Source organism: Vipera berus, assembly GCF_964194415.1.
Source record: "Vipera berus genome assembly, chromosome: 2".
Lineage (NCBI taxonomy): Eukaryota > Metazoa > Chordata > Lepidosauria > Squamata > Viperidae > Vipera > Vipera berus.
The window spans coordinates 144,734,328-144,750,995 of NC_138203.1; the positions used below are offsets into that span (position 1 = coordinate 144,734,328).

Below are 16,668 nucleotides of genomic sequence, written 5' to 3' on the forward strand. Positions count from 1 at the left end.
TAGACGGCACACCATGCCATTTTTGGTGACATGCCAGGCCTTTGGAATCTATAGAAGTTGCAGGAGAAAGCCTAGTCTCACAAGGCCTCTGAGAGTGTATGTATGTGAGAATGGGGTTTTCCCGCTCTTTGCTGAGGCTGCAAGGCCTTTGGATCCTATAGAAGTTGCAGGAGAAAGCCTAGTCTCACGAGGCCTCTGAAAGTGTATGTATGTGAGAATGGGGTTTTCCTGCTCTTTGCTGAGGCTGCAAGGCCTTTGGATCCTATAGAAGTTGCAGGAGAAAGCCTAGTCTCACGAGGCCTCTGAAAGTGTATGTATGTGAGAATGGGGTTTTCCCGCTCTTTTCTGAGGCTGCAAGGCCTTTGGACTATAGAAGTTGCAGGAGAAAGCCTAGTCTCATGAGGCCTCTGAGAGTGTATGTATGTGAGAATGGGGTTTTCCTGCTCTTTGCTGAGGCTGCAAGGCCTTTGGATCCTATAGAAGTTGCAGGAGAAAGCCTAGTCTCACGAGGCCTCTGAGAGTGTATGTATGTGAGAATGGGGTTTTCCTGCTCTTTGCTGAGGCTGCAAGGCCTTTGGATCCTATAGAAGTTGCAGGAGAAAGCCTAGTCTCACGAGGCCTCTGAGAGTGTATGTATGTGAGAATGGGGTTTTCCCGCTCTTTGCTGAGGCTGCAAGGCCTTTGGATCCTATAGAAGTTGCAGGAGAAAGCCTAGTCTCACGAGGCCTCTGAGACTGTATGTATGTGAGAATGGGGTTTTCCCGCTCTTTGCTGAGGCTGCAAGGCCTTTGGACTCTATAGAAGTTGCAGGAAAAAGCCTAGTCTCGACTTCTGGTTTTGCGCCGGGGTGAGACATGCCAGCAGAGTCAAGGTAGACATTTTGTGAATTTTCGACATTCAGAAAATGTTGAGTATCAAGAATTTTCAACCATCGCAGTCCCAGGCTGTTTGGCTGAATGAAAACAGTAGTTTCTTTCAGTCATTTTCAACAGCGGTGTGAATAGAACCTTGGCTATCAGCATATTTTAACCTGAGGTGGGTGAGGGGAGAGGAGGCCTCATTATTTAGGGCAAAACAAATGCTTCCCAAGTTGTTTCTACCCAGTAATTGAGAGAGGGAGCTCCATGATCACTCGGGCTCGAGCTGCCACAGGGGCCAACCCAGGCTGTTCGGAGATCCTGTGAGGAAGGAAATACAGGCATTCAGCAGGGTAAAGACTGGGTGCATTTTATTCGTATTTATTAGTTATTGAGTTCATATCCTATCTCTCTTGAGGGGGCGTGGCGTGCCAATTTCTGCCACTCATATTCAACTTGTTCCCTGACACGCATGCAAACTTGATTTGAAGAAGCTCTGCTCTCCTAAATATAGGAAACTGCAAGTAAATCTGAGCTTTGGCCTAGGGATATTTGGATCTTAGTCCCCTTAGCGTAATTAGTGTAGGGAATGGGGACATCCACAGAGGAGTCAAAAGGAGGGTGACTACAACCACTACAATGAAAGCCCCATTCCTTTTTACATGCAGTGCACTTAAAGAAAGGGTCAGAGTTTTATTTGATCACATGGCCATGATACAGAGTGTCAGAGAGATGTCCTTGAAACAGGGAAGTATTGTTACATAAGCAAAAAGCACCGAAACATTCCTTAAATCCCGGAAAAATAACCAGTGGTGGGATTCAAATAGGCGAACAACCGGTTCTATGTGTGGATGCCGCTTTCGGAAGTCCATTCTGGGCCTGGGCAACCAAAAATTAGCCACCGGTTCTGCCAAAGTGGTGCGAACCGGCTGAATCCCACCACTGGAAATAAAATATATTTTGAAAGAGATTCAGGCAAGCTCTTCCTTGATTCCCTGGGATGTAAGAGAGAAGGGAGGAAAAGCACAACTGGGCTTGCCGGATTCTGTAACTGTAGCCTAGCTCAACACAGGTAGTACAGGAGTTAGGACGGCAATTTGGATAACAGTTAGCAAAGCTAGCAGAAATGCTCAAGGAAAATGTTTTACTTTAATCCAGCAATAAAAGATCGGTTCTTGTGAGGAAGAAAGGAATTGCTTACGTAGTCAGTTCTAGGTTTACTTCCAGTTCTGTGGTCTCCAAGGTAATGCCTGAAGTACTCAGAACAAGGTAGAACCGAAACTGGAGTCAGAAAGAGAAAAAAGCAAGGTTGGAAGTAAGTGTTATAGAGAAGCAAGGCAAATTCCGTTTGCAGGGAGAGTAACCAAGTAGAACTGCCTTCACCTGTGCGCCACGTTTCATGGGGTTGCCAAGTTCACATTCCACATACGTAGCATTTTGGTTAGACACACAGGTTGGGATCTTCTCCTGTGAAAAAGCAGGAAAGGTTCAACTACAACCAGTCTTTGCATATTTGAACACTTAGTACGTATCTTACTCTTCAACAATCTGGCACTTGAAGGAATTGAGAAAAATAGAGCCAAGATCTGACCCAACAGAATGTTAGGAACTTGTGTAGCCTGTCTTATTTTTTTCTTGTCTGAGAGTGTGCATTCATCTGAGAGACAAAGTACCGAGAATTTCACAATACATCATCTACCTTCCTTCAGACAATGTTAATAGCTAAAACCACATTTAAATATGCTGAATCTGTACCTGAATGAATACATACAGCCCTGAAAGTGCTTCTACCCCCAGAAGAAAACACAGTGGCACTTCTGTGACATTATCATCAGAATGGCACCATTGTTCAAAATCACTCTTTGCCGGTGCTTTTTTAAACAATGCAAGTACAATCCCTACTTCATCCACTCTCCTCTAAAGCTGAGAATGCTCCAATGCAACTCTCATTGGCCCTCTCACCCTCATAACTTCTGGGTTTTATAATTGTGCAACTCTCTGTGGGTCTCTGTTATCCTGGTACAACGCTCCCCTGACGCCAGAAGCATTCCCCCTTTGCGTCTGCAGCTTAACAATAGTATCTTTAGTCATAGCCCACAGAGCTGCACATTCCATCTCTGTGCCGTAACTGTTAGCCCCAGCATGCCAGCCCAGCTGGAATCCTTCTTCAAATCCCACCTACAGCACCACTAATTCCAAAACCCAGATGTTGTACAGTGTTTAACAATCTGTTTCGTTGTCTCGTGTGCAGTCCCTTGAGAACCAATCCTTTAAACTTCACTCAGCTTTCCTCTTCAGGTGACCCTGCCAACATCTCTCCAACATCATCAGGCTTCTGGTAATCAGTCCTACAGACTGGCCCTTCCCTTGGCTCTGCCTATGGGCTACACCATGCAGTATTTTCCCAAAAGGTACCGTTGCATTGTAGGGCCGCAGACTAGCGTAAGTCAAAGTAGGGGGCAGTGAGATAAGCAGCATGGCTTCATGGGCGTCATCACCATCCCGCTGTGGCTCGGCAGCGACGGAAGGAAAGTTGGTGATAGAGATTCCAAGGGCGATGCCTTTCTGATCACTCATAGAGAATACGTCCAAGCCATCATCACCTCTGGAGGAAAGAAACAAAGGCGATAATTGAAATAGCGATCTAACATAATTATGGCAAGTGAGGAAAGTCAAAATGAAAATTTCTAATCGGATTAGCTCCTATTAACCTAACCCTAACCTCAGCCAGTGCTCTTTCATAATGGGTGGATGAAAACTGTGGGCCTGTTGTTGCAGTTCATCTTAAAACTCCTGATATTCTTTCCTCAAATGGTCTTTGACCGTTCATCCCTAATCTAAATTAAGGGCAATACCTCCAAAAATTCATGTTTCTTGATTTTCTGATAACACTGATGTTTGTAGTATCCTACAACCCATTCAGACATGCTAAAAAGCTGAAGCTGCAAAACCACCTTGGAAATGGAGATTCATTTGTATTCTTCTTCTTTGGTACATCAGCTACAGGGATAGTTCTACTCTACATCCTAGAATAATCTTGGGATATAAAATCACTGTTACCATCAAATGGGAATTTGGATTTTGTTCATACCTGGGTAGAGGTTGGAATACAGCAACATCAACACGAGAGTGGAACTTGTATTTCAGCTGCAGGTTGCTTTGGCAGATTTTATCCTCCCCACAGCCTTGCTTGAGGAAATTGACCTGCAAGAACACAGGGCTTCAAAGTCAAAAGCCACAGCTAAAAGGGGAAGTCACTCCAGAGGAATTCTGCTAGGTTTGACAAAGAATTGGGTTCAAGCCCCAGACTGACTCAGAGCATAGTGAGTGGACATGGCTGCTTCTTTGTTCTCCTAAGAAATGTGATTTGTTAGCTATATGCTACAGAGGATCCTGGCATCTTCTGATTGCAAACTTATTGGGCCTCCCCATCAAACTGCAAATATTGGCCCCAAAAGTAACATGCGTAATTGAATCATGAGTCATGCAAACAGGAAAACTGGCAATTGTTATTGATACAAAGGAGGCTGCCATAATAAGGGAATAGATGATGCAATTATTGCAGATTATCTCCTTAGGAAGAGGTGGTAAAATTTATCAAGCTGTGACTAACTGACTTTTTGTTATTCTTTAAACACAGCAACATCCAACTAAGCTGTAATATAATACATATAAAAATAGCAAAAGGCGCATTGAACGGCAAGAGAAACTTGTCATTAAACAGGCTTGAATCATCGCCTTTCCCCCAGAAACCCTAGGGCACCTGTAATATAATGCATAATTAATTGAAACACATAATTTGTGTTTAAATGTTCCCACAGTTTGCCCGAGGCAAAGGTGGGGGGGGGAGGAATGTTGCAATTTCATGCTATTTTTTTTTTAAAAAAGCCCTCAGTTGCTTATGACATTACTAGCCACTTCGCTGTGCTTTGTGAAGTGCTATACATTGCACACTGCTTTGGAAGAATGTGGCACTCAGATAAATCCATAATTCTATATTCAAAAAGAACAACCAGGACCAGCCATAGATTTTTCTTATTTGACTCCTTATCTTCAGCTGTTTGTTCAACCTCCTAACCCAGGGATTCCGAAACAGTAATAACAATGATTAATAGAGCCCACTTTCTCTCCTAGTTAACCTTTGAACAAGAGGGGGGAGAAAACCGTCTCCTTCACACAACCTTGTCCTCAGATGCTTGCCTACCTCAATCCTCTGAGAGTTATGTGGCACAGCATTCAAAACAGGGGAGAGGGGCCCCAGAGTGGCCCCTGGGATCTGACGTCTGTTGCGGCTGCGCTTGATGTTGTAGGTCATCATCACAGCAATGGGATGCAGCTTGTCCCGGACTTGCTCCTATAATAACGACAACCACAACATGCGTTGCTTCCCTAAAACAATTTTGGAATACAATTCTCAAAATGTTTACCATAGTGTAGTCAAAAGCCCAAAATGATTTTGAACTGGTTGAGTCTGGAAATGGGAGTCCTTCTGAGGGCTCCGAACTAACATTCAGAACAGATTCTTCTTTTTGTTTTCAGAGCTGGGCTTCTGGAACATTTGGAATGGCCTATTCCAGGAGGAATGGTCTGCTTCCGCCTTGGAATATTTCACGGCAAATTTTGCATACCTTAAACTTCTCCCCTTGCTCCTTAGTTCCTGTGAGCGCCATGGTGACAAGAGGCCACAGCTGTGAGTTCATAGCCAATATTTCAGGCAGGATGTGGTGGTTAATAACAGGCCATTAGAAATGTTAGGGTGGAAAAGCTTAACTGGATGGGGGAATGGTAGGAATCAATGCAATATGGTAAAACCTAAATGCAGATGGGTCTGATAGGTTAATTTGTTGTTTAGATGCTAAAAACTGGGCCAAGTATTTGTAAATTAGTCATTGCCTCAGACTTCTTAGACATGACATGGGAAGATCTGAATAAAACAGCTTCCTAGTGAAGGTATTTTAACAGGAATTAAATAAATGAAAAGTCTTGAAACAGAGGCTGGGTCCCAGAGGCTGGGACAAAGGACTCTCACTGTCCACCCCCACCCTCTAATTTGCTTCGGGGGCTTGAGAGATCTACGGAGAAAGAGGAGATACCATTGTGTAAGTAGAGATTCACTGACACAACCCTGGATGCAGGCCATATTTTATCAATGGAAATTAAAAATTCAAAAAGGAGCCTGAAATAAACCAAGCCTTCCCTCCCACCTACAGAATAGCCCAGCATAGAAAATCTTCTGTTGTTAGAACAAAGTTCTTGTTCACTCAAAGAATTTTATGACTATTATTATCGAAAATCTACCGCAAGCACCCTGACTTACTTGGCTTTTTTTTCCCCAAATTCAGCTTGTGGTGATTACAGAGAAGCTTCAAATACAGGGTGACGAGACACATCCATCTTCCATCTTTTTTATTCTCTAAGTTCCATCAACCACAAAAAGCAAAATGGGGGAACTCCTTATGTCAGACATGTCAAACACAAGGCCCGGGGGCCGGATCCGGCCCGCGAAGTGGTTTCATGCGGCCCGCGTAGCCATCCTGGAAACAGTGAGGGAACGGCCCCCACTGCCTTGGCCCTGGCCCAGAGACCCTCCTCCTGCCAGAGACTCAGATCTGTCCCACTCCTGCCCAGGCCCCCTTGATGCGAACGATGTAGAGCTGGCCACGCCCACCCAGTAGGCCATACGCACTCTAGCCATGCCCACCCAGTAGGCCACGCCCACCCAGGCCACACCCACCTGGCCCCCTGAGGGCAACCGCAATGCTGATGCGGCCCTCAATGAAATTGAGTTTGACACCCCTGCCTTATGTCAACGCAGAATAGTATCCTGGATCTTGTCAACCACATGCTTAAACCAGCTTCTTTTTAGCACAGACCAAGGAAAGCTACTTAGGTACTTACCTTTCTTAAAGTCACCTACCTTTAAGGTGGCTTCCAGAAATCAAGTGCTAAGAGACCCGGCAAGATATCCGCTGCGACACTCACCTTCAGCTGCAGGATGGCCTTTGTGCAAGTCTTTGATTGTTGTTTAGGCAGCTCCAGCGTTCCAGAGTACTGGTGCTCAAGGTCTTTTTCCTTCTGCTTTCGGAAAAAGGCTCTAGAAGGTTTTCCTTGCTGCCGGTGGTCACCGTCAGCCTCAAAACTGTATTCAAGTCCTAGGGGAAGAAGGAGAGGCTGTGAGCTGGGGCAGAGAAGAAGGTGAAAGAAAAAAGACCAAAAGTTATTTCTAATTGTGTCCAGATTTAGTTTGTTGAAGTCTTCTATTCCTTGAACAGAATTCCCTTGCCCAATTTTAAGAGGCTGATCTACTATACAGGCCATAGGATATAGTACACCAACTACAATGGGGCTAATTCTCTAACACCGTTATGATTTAGGCCAGGGGTAGGCAACCTCGGCTCTTTTATGACTCATGGACTTCAACTCCCAGAATTCCTCAGTCAGCTATGCTGACTGAGGAATTCTGGGAGTTGAAGTCCATGAGTCATAAAAGAGCCGAGGTTGCCTACCCCTGATCCAGGCGTTGAAACAGTGACACAAAACCAAGACTATAAGGATATTTAAAAGCCAAGAATCTTGGAAAGTTCCAGTCAATACTCACTGATGGGTGGGCTATAGCTTGAAGGGTTGGCTGTATAGATGAAACAGGCTTGTATTTCCACACTGCTAAAGAAAGCAGAAAGAAAGAAAGAAAATAGGCCCTGACCTTTTAAAAACTAATTATTTACCGCACCATCACAATGGCCTGGCAACCCCAATTCAGCCTTTTGGTTCTCATGACAAGAATTTACAAATGTAGTTCTCCTGTTTTCTGTCCTGCTTGCCAATCACAAAGCACACAGTAGAACAGCACACTCTAAAAATGCTCATTCAGCAATGGAAGATTATTAACTTGGGCTGTGCAGCAACAGAATTCAAGGAAGAAAAGGTGATTTGGAGCATGCAAAGAGTGGGTGCGTATTGCATCTGATGGCATATCAAGTCTGGGATTGTAATGAGCAGGCCCAGAAAAATAATCGTATATCATTTTCTTGTCATAGAATAGTCTATGAAACAGCATCAAAGCTCCAGGCGTATTCATGAAACATCTGCTTGGTGTTCACAAAGAAAAGGATTAGGACAGGTTGCAGAAGCAAGGAGATACAATCAAGGAAGAGGAGATTTTCCTCACCAGATGCCTTCCATATAGCGGCAGTTAACATTTTCCAGGTCAACATTTTGAGGGTTGGCAGTAATATTTCTGGAGATATGGACGACAGGCCGAGATCTAAAAAATACATTGGATAGCAGTAAGAAACTGAGCCAGCTGCAGAGAGTGAGGCTCACTGAAGCCCAAAATGTTAAATACAGATGAGTTCTGACGGCATTTGGCAATGCTCAAGATCCTAACTGAACATCCAAATGGGATGGAAACGTTCTCACGCTTATGGCAGAGATACAATATGGTCCTTTATGCTCCTGTCATGTTTTCCTCAAATCTGTTTCCAATTGCCACTACAGTAGTAAGAGATGACAGTCATATAGGTTATGCACTGATCTAATCATAATTGTGGTGGAATTCCCAATCCCATCTCCTTCATGTGCTCATATAGGGCATTTCTTTTACATAATAGTTTGGCTGGTAGTCCCTAAGTATAGCCTGGTATTCAGTTACTGATATTTGCTATTCATAAAATCTACACTAGTTTCTCTGTGGGAGGCTGCAACTTGTTAGATTTTTTTTTATCCTGCTTATTGTATAGGAGCTCACACTCTTCCATCCTCCTGTTTTTCTGTACAAGACCACTCTTGCTTGTTGGCCCAAAATCACTGAATGAGCTTCCCTTCAAGCAACTTGATTGTCGAAGTTCATTTCTCTACTCCCCCCCCCTCCCCCCCCCAGATTTACCTGTACAATACAACTGTGTCAAACAGTGAGCCCACTAGGAGATCTGGATAAAAATTGTTATCAGTATCCAGCCCTCCAGAAAAGGAATAGCCAAACATCTTGATGCCGACGCTCTCCCCAGTCAGGATCTACAGAGATCAAGGGTGTAGTAATCAGAAGAAAGTAAGGATGATAAATAGAGGGAAGGGAATAGATTAGACTAGGATATCATCACCCCAGGAAGGCTAAATGACTTTTATTGAGACAAAGTCTGGCAAATCTGGTCATGCTGTACCTCCTCCCCTTTCTTGTGCTCCAATGAGTTAGGGACGTATCTTTACGAGCCGCTTCTAAATGTTATCTTGTTGCTTTGGACTTAAAAAATGCTTCCACTTTTCTTTTTTGCCTTTTTTTTACCCATGGTGCCCTCCCAATCTTGTGGATCCCTTTCCAGATCCCATGACCAGATATACACACGGGACAGTAACTAGTGCATTTTCTGGTATCTAGAAGGCAATATTTACAGCTTTTTAAAATAATAACACGGTCACAGCTTTTCTGTGTCCTCCTTGGCGCACGCTGTCACCGCATTACGTGTTTTTCACCTGTGGCCCTCTTGAAATATTCCAAGGCCTCCAAGGGGCCATCTGGCCCTGTTGAGAACCATTGGCTTAGGCAACAGTTCCTCCACATCTCTATCAAGGTCACCTTCCTTACTTTCTACATCTGTAGAGCCAAGGCAGAGCATAAAGATGTGGTATTTCTCAGTCATTTGACTTAACTTGAAAGGGAACTAACCTGGGCAGGTTTCGTCACAATTCCCAAGTTACTGCCATGATAGATGTAGACTTTCCCATCACCATCCATTGGTGCTCCAACCGCAAAGTCTGGAAAGAAGGAAATTGGGGCAGACGGAGGTAAGAACTGCAGATCATAGCAACAGTGATTATATTTCAAATTTCCAGCTTGCATTGGAACTTCTAACATAGATATTGTCTCTCTTCTACTTTCTTTTCTCACACACGTGTCCTTTTCTAATGGTTCTCTTTCTACTCCAAGAGCCACCCAATACTGTCCTACCCACAGGCTTTGAACCTTTGTCCCTCTGATCCTGAGAGTCTTGCTTCCCAGCTTGTCTATTCTGCTTGGCCTCCAGAACCTCCCTAAATTTAACTCAGATTCTCAGGTTGTACCACGTAGAACCAGCCTAAGAACTTGTGCCCCTCTTTCCCACCACAGGTTCCAGATTCTCACCTTGAAAACCATCTTGGTTGAGATCACCAGTGGCACCCACTGTGATGCCAAACAGGGAGTCAGAGGTGCCATTGAGGCGAATGGGCAGGTTGTTTTCCCAGCACCCTGCCTGGTTGATGTACACGTAGACAGCACCCCCGATTCGTTCCTTTCGATCAAAGAAGTTTGGTGCTCCGACCACCAAGTCCATCCATCTAAAGGAAACAAGTTGTAAGTGTGGCTCACTTCTTGTTCTCTTCCTCGGTTGCTTTTCAAGCTCTGCTCCAAGTATGCCCCACTGTTTACCCCTGGGCACTTGGGCCAGAGAGGGCAATGGACCACCCAGTGCGAAACCAGAGTAGAACATCAAACAGAGCATGGAGCAAAGAGCCTTTCGCCCATAGTGCTCTTTCCATCCCACATAACTTACCCATCGTGATTGAGGTCTACTACAGCCAGAGAGTAGCCAAAGGACGAAGCCAGTTTCTCTCCTGAGAGGATAACCTCAGGCACTAAGCGGTTAACGTTGTCTTGATGCAGGATCACCACTGATCCAATATGATTCGCTCGGGGTGCCCCTGTTACAAAGCTCAGCTCATTCTTCCTGGTTATCCCCACTCCAGAGTCTACCGAAAAGCCTGGAAACCGAGGAAGGGGAACTTCGTTATTTGAGAAAGAGGCGTTTACTGGGCGTTAACGCAACATTCCCAGAATTTTCATTCCAAAACTTATGAGATGGGCTATCAAATCATGAGCTTTCAATACCAGTACCAATGCCAGTTCTAGACCTAGTTCGTCAATGCACAAACATGCACACACACCTGCATGCTCACGTGCACACACCATTCATAAACATCACAGGCCCAAGACCTACTTTCAACAGGTTTGACATTTTGGTTCCTCAATTGTTCAGAGGAGGAAAGCCACTAAAATCATATCTGAGAACAATAAGGTCCTTGAGTCATCTTTTTTATCCAGTCTTTAGGTTTGGTTTTGGAACCTAAGCCTCGGTGTTGCACAAATGGCAATTTACTCTATATCAGGGCTTTTCAACCTTTTCACCCATTGTACCACTTTTAGGATATGGCAACATCCGAGTACCACCAGTCGCCTAGCAAGGTGTCAAAAACTTGATGACCAAAAAAAAAAGAAAAGAAAAAGTGATGAAGTACAGGTAGTTCTCGACTTACAACAGTTTGCTTAGTGACTATTTGAAGTTAAAATGGCAATGAAAAAGTGCCCCCCAAGGCACAGCCAACCAGGACACCTGCCTGCCCGCCCGGTGGCGCTCTTCCTCCTGTCCGAGGTTTTCATTGTTGTGAGCATTTCTGTTGAGGATTGGCAGCTGGGATGGGGTGGGGGTGTTTGGTTTTTATTTCCCCCCCCCCCTCTGCTAGGTGGTTGCAGCAGGTTTGGGTCACTTCACATGACCCTGGGACACTGTGACCGTAATAAATATGAATCAGTTGCCAAGCATCTGAATGTAAATCACAAGACCCTGGAGATGCTGCAACATTCCAGCTGATCGGCGCTTCTTCTGGGCTCAGCAGAAGCACCAGGATCAGTGTCAAGCTCCAGCTGGAGCTGATCCTGGTGCTTCCGCTGAGCCCTGACAGCCCCAAAGAAGTGCTGATTCTGGCATTTCCGCTGAGCCCTGACAGTCCTGCAGCTCCAGCCGTCTCTCACTCAGGCTTGCGCGGTGCTGCCACCGGTTCAGGTCATTCCTCTCCCCCGCTACCACTTTTCTAGGATGGTCGCATACCACCTGTCAGATGCCAATGTACCACAGGTGGTACCCGCACCACTGGTTGAAAAGCCCTGCTCTATATGGTGGAATTGGTTGGAGAACTGAAGATGCCTGTTCTCCTTTACAACTATTTCCCTTTATCCTTTGTGGCACATGGCTCTTCCTGGTGGCTGAATTAAATTGTTATCTGCCAACAGAAAAAATATAGCAGTGTCAACAGTGCTGCTCCCCTGATTATACCACAGTAATAAGACTGGTGAAGGGTACTGTTCTTCCTCTTTGGGAGCCACACATTAAGGAAAGGGATTGTTGGATTTCCTCAGTTTTGTCTCCCTTCCCACCGTGTATGCCAGAATGCATCCATCATAAGGACTGCTTGGGAAGAGGAGGGAAATCAATACTTTAAAACTAGAACAGCAGGAAACACAGGATCCTAAAGACCAGGAACGGAAAAAAAGAAATTGCTTTCATGCTTACCGGGGGCCAGGGGAAAGAATAATTTAGAGAGGGAAAATCTCTTTTAAGACAAAAACATTCCATTCTGAAAATGGAATGGCAAACTTCCTAGGCTCTGCAGTCTGATTAGAGTCTCTCATGGCCTTGGTCTGTTGTCATTTCCCACTCCTAAGGGACTGAGAGCTTTTTTGGCTTGAGTAACAGCTCTTGATCAGGAATGCAAAGGCTCCTTTAAATACACGCCCTGGTAATCTCCCAGAAGACTGAGTTTTCTATTCTAAAATCTGAGAGAAAATAGTCTTTTTCAGCTAATTCCCAGGAAAGAGCCTGCGATTCTTCTGGGAATGGAGTAGTAGGCTCTTGTGGTAATTTGTAAGTCTAGGAATTTTGTTGTAGCATAAAATTTTGTGCCTACAGTCTACTTCATCAGAAGAGGATCCCAACAACAGAATATTACATATATATCCCCATGACTGAGAGAGTTGGATAAGGGAGAAATGGTCATACTAAATTGGTGACTTTATTAAAAAAATATTGCAAAAAATATTACAATAGAAGGGAATATTCTTTGGAATAGTCTTGGGTCCTCTCTGAACTTGGTTGTTTTCTTGCAGATGTTTTGTTACCCAACTAGGTAACAACCTCAGTGCTAGAAGAGAGCAGGGTTCGTCTTCTATCACTGATGATGTTACTTAGTAATTTTCTCATCTACATCTCTCTGTAGTGAATGGAGGGCAAAAGGGGGCCAGAAAATGGGTCCTTCACCCTTGTTTTGACAGTTCCAACCTACATCAGACCATAGACTTCAATTTCAAAAAATGTTTAAAATACCTTTAACTGCAAAGGAGGTGAAATACTGATCAAAAATGATTAATTCCTATTTTACTAACTAGATCAATAGTTGCTGTTCACATCAATTTCTGCTGGATCACCAGGTAGACCAGACATGTCAAACTCGCGATGTCACGTGACGTCGTGCAGCGTATCGGGACAGTATTGCTATTTTTTTGTAAATTCCATTTATATCCCGCCCTTCTCCAAAGACTCAGGGCGGCTTACAAGCTTAGCAGTATTGCCAGTAAAGAGGTGGGTGCGGCTTCTGCATGATGCATCCGGCCTGCGGGCCAGCAGTTTGACACCCCTGAGGTAGACTCTCTCAAAATCAGTGCCCAAGCTCCATTTTCTCCTAAACAAATATGCCCTAGCAAACTTTTCTTCCTGCCCTATTCCCTTGGAATAGGAATGATGGAGACCCAGGTTTTTTATTTTAGGTTTTTTTTTAACCCGCCTTTGATTTTATAAATAACTCAAGGCAGCAAACCTATCTCATACTCCCTCATCCTATTTTCCCCACAATAATCTCTCTGTGACTTGGGCTGAGAGAAAATGACTGGTCCAAATTAACCCAGCGGTCTTTCATTCATCTTCCTTATTTATTAACATTTTACCATACCACTTTAACAGCGATCAGGTTAGTTTCCAACAAATGGCATTAAAATACCAGTGCTAAAAAAATCGCCTTAAATTCTGTTATCAAAAATGCAGAAATTTATATATCAGCTTGGATAGGGCCACTGAAGTCTCAGGGCTGTCAAAGGAAACAAGTAGGCATTTTATATAAAGTGTACCAACTCCAAAAATGCAACAAGAACTTGTGTAGGTCTTTAGCCGTTTTCTAAGAAAACAGATTCAGACCTCTTGGATATTTTTTTTTCCCCAAAGGATTGGCATTGATACAGAGAAGGCCTGATGACCCACATGCTCCAATGATAAATAGTGCTAGCACATTAAAAATGGGGACCAGTCTTCTATCTGCAATCAGTACCAAGCTCTCAGAACAGCAGCCACCTGCACCCATTTCCAAGCTCCCATACTGCCCGTCAGTGCACTGCACTGCACTGACTAATAAGGACTGCCACATTACAGTCATCCACTTGGGAGCAGCAGGTGCACTACTAAAATCAGATTAGCTCCTTCTGGAAACAGCCAGAGATGATTTACAGCTAAACCTGTGCACTGGTGCTTCTAATCACTGACATCACATGCGTCTCCAGCAAAATCTGAAACCAGAAATCACCCGGAACCCCTGTATTTGGACCTGTAAGAGGAATGCCGCCCAAAGCAGCACTAGAGTCAAGGCCCGTTCCTGGGTTCAAGAACTACTCATCCAGAATTACCAACCTTCTCTGCACCAGTTGAGAAGCACCCAGTCTGACAGGGAGGAGGAGGGATCGAGCACAGAGTTAGCCTGGAATCTCTGTTTAACCGCAAAAGGGTTAGGATTCGCGCGCGCGCGCACACACACACACACACACACACCAAGTTCCTTGGAGTCTTATCTAATTGTTCCAAGGAAGAGCTACCAGTCTGGGGAGATTCCTCTAATATAAGTAAAAAAATAAAGGTGAAGAAATCCCTGGAGATTTTACTCCATTAGTCATTGCGACTGTAGGGGACGGTGTTCATCTAGGTTTCAAAGCCATTAAGCCAGTGCTGTCCCAAGACATTTTTGTGGTCATCTGGCCTACTTGACATCACAGAGTGCTGTTACCTTCCTTCCAAAATGGTACCTATTTACCTACTCGCATTTGCATGCTTTCAAACTGCTAGGTTGGCAAGAGCTAGGGCGAGGAAGGGAGCTCACCCCACTCAGGTCTCAAACCTGGGCTACCGGCTTTCCAGCTGACCAGCCCAGCATCTTAACCCAGAGGTCCCCAAGTGTTTGGGCACCAGGGACTGGTTCTGTGGAGAAAGGTTTTTCCGCAGACCGCAGAATGCATGGTTTGGTGTGCTGCCTGCATCCCACGGATGGGGCTTTGCTTGTTTGTGCGGATCGGTTGCCGGCATGCCGCGGCCCGGTACTGGTCCACAGACCCCAGCTTGAGGACCCCTGTCTTAACCACTGAGCAACTGCAGTTATAGGCATTATTGGCAGAACATAATAAAGTAGTAAGCTTGAACTCTGCACTTGTGGATCCAGTTTTTCATGCTTGACACACCCTGTCCCTATATAGCCCCACCTGGCAGCTCAACTTCCGTTTTTTAAGCTATGCTATTCTTGATTCCAGGTTAGTGGTGCTGATCCCTATCAAAAAAAGGCTGCCTTGAGAGAGCTGAACAGTCATTATTAAGCTATTTACTGAACTGCTTTTCCCAGGTCCCCTATTCTAGCCATATGCTCCCTGTTACAGCAGCCTGTTTAAAAAAAACAAAAAAAACCCCATGATCAGATCCCTGTTCTCTTACAGTTAGAGCCCAGCGGGCACTGGGACCGACGCCCTCTGCTGGTTGAAAGTAGCAGGACTTGAGAATTTGAATGCTCAAACTGGGGGGAGGAATTAGGGGAGGCAGAGAAGGGGGAATGACAAAACACAACAGAAGGGGGAAACAACAGACACTAGCTAAAAAAATAATAGTGGGGAGGAAGAGGTGGCAAGAGGCAGAAATCACGGAGACGGGCACACCAACACCTTACAAACCTAAGTAGCTATTCTGGGCTACGTCTCCAACAGTCCCGGGGACCCGTTCGCTGGGATCTGGCGTTTTATAGACCAACTGATCAGGGTCTGAGCTATCAATGTTTGTCACAAACAATATCCCTGCAAGGCCAATAGGAGGAGAGAGAGAGAGGAGAGAGATGGTTAGCGGTATGAGAAAGTTTGGCGCCCACGCAGGGAAACACCACAGAGCATTGGGCAGGAGTCAGGAGACTTGCAGGGCTTGGGCTACGCTCATACATTATCGTCTGGTTGAGCCCCAGTTATGACTCAGGGCACGTATGGTTGCTGATCAACCCATTCTGCTTCCCAGATATTAACTGCCCAGGTCAAAAGAAGGAGATAGCAGCTTGTTACAAATGAAATTTACTCTTCCAATCAAAGACTCCGCTCATGAGCTTGGGATGATGTTTACTGGTCAATTTTTAGCTTCCCGCCCCCAACACCCTGCCCTGTGATGGCCTGTCTGATTGCTCTGTAGTGTTTGGCCTGCTGGGCACAACCCCGTACCGAGGTAGCTGTGAGCTGGCAAGGGGATGAGCGAGGGGTCCTGGTCCTTTTCTCCCCCGGCTTCATACGGCCCATCGTCGTAGTGACTGAAATCCAAGACACTCAGCTCTGCCCGTATGGTCCCTGCCAAACCAAACACCTGTTAATGATGGGCAGAGTGAGCGAGACATTGGAGAAAATGTCCAGTCTTTCAGGAGAGTAGGAAAGCAAGGATGTTGCTCAGATTTGCCCTTCTGTAGGGGTAACTAAAGAGGCAATGGCTTGTTATCAAATCTATCTGGGCATAGGCTTAAAACTAGGATGTCCTCTAGTCTAGAATAATGCTGGGAGCAAAGAGCAGAAGACCAAGTGAACATTTCCTAGGGACCCAAGCCCTAGATTTGCTTGTCCATTGGTGCCATGAAATATCCTGGGACTTAGCTTGTCTTTTCAGTAGCCGTGTTGTGCTGTGCTGTGGTGACTGTGCCCATGATCTGTACTTTCCGGCACAGAAGAATTCTCCTG

At 45.1% G+C, this 16,668-nt stretch overlaps 1 protein-coding gene across 5 annotated transcripts in view; it reads right to left on the reverse strand.

Annotated features, from left to right (window-relative positions):
- The window catches only part of ITGA7 (integrin subunit alpha 7), a 64,361-nt gene that overhangs the window by 13,314 nt on the left and 34,379 nt on the right, over window positions 1–16,668 (reverse strand). For 2 of the 5 annotated variants that reach the window (XM_081321398.1, XM_081321399.1), the window contains exons 5-19: window positions 16,165–16,287; window positions 15,637–15,756; window positions 10,385–10,592; window positions 9,976–10,169; window positions 9,520–9,608; window positions 8,743–8,870; window positions 8,026–8,121; window positions 7,456–7,520; window positions 6,840–7,009; window positions 5,062–5,211; window positions 3,949–4,061; window positions 3,273–3,462; window positions 2,241–2,324; window positions 2,059–2,138; window positions 1,101–1,178 (exon numbers count right to left, since the gene is read on the reverse strand). In XM_081321398.1, coding sequence (XP_081177524.1) covers window positions 1,101–1,178; window positions 2,059–2,138; window positions 2,241–2,324; window positions 3,273–3,462; window positions 3,949–4,061; window positions 5,062–5,211; window positions 6,840–7,009; window positions 7,456–7,520; window positions 8,026–8,121; window positions 8,743–8,870; window positions 9,520–9,608; window positions 9,976–10,169; window positions 10,385–10,592; window positions 15,637–15,756; window positions 16,165–16,287 — 1,888 coding nt within the window. The remainder of the gene's footprint in view (window positions 1–1,100; window positions 1,179–2,058; window positions 2,139–2,240; window positions 2,325–3,272; window positions 3,463–3,948; window positions 4,062–5,061; window positions 5,212–6,839; window positions 7,010–7,455; window positions 7,521–8,025; window positions 8,122–8,742; window positions 8,871–9,519; window positions 9,609–9,975; window positions 10,170–10,384; window positions 10,593–15,636; window positions 15,757–16,164; window positions 16,288–16,668) is intronic. The other 3 variants (XM_081321401.1, XM_081321400.1, XM_081321402.1) reach the window with 3 other exon arrangements.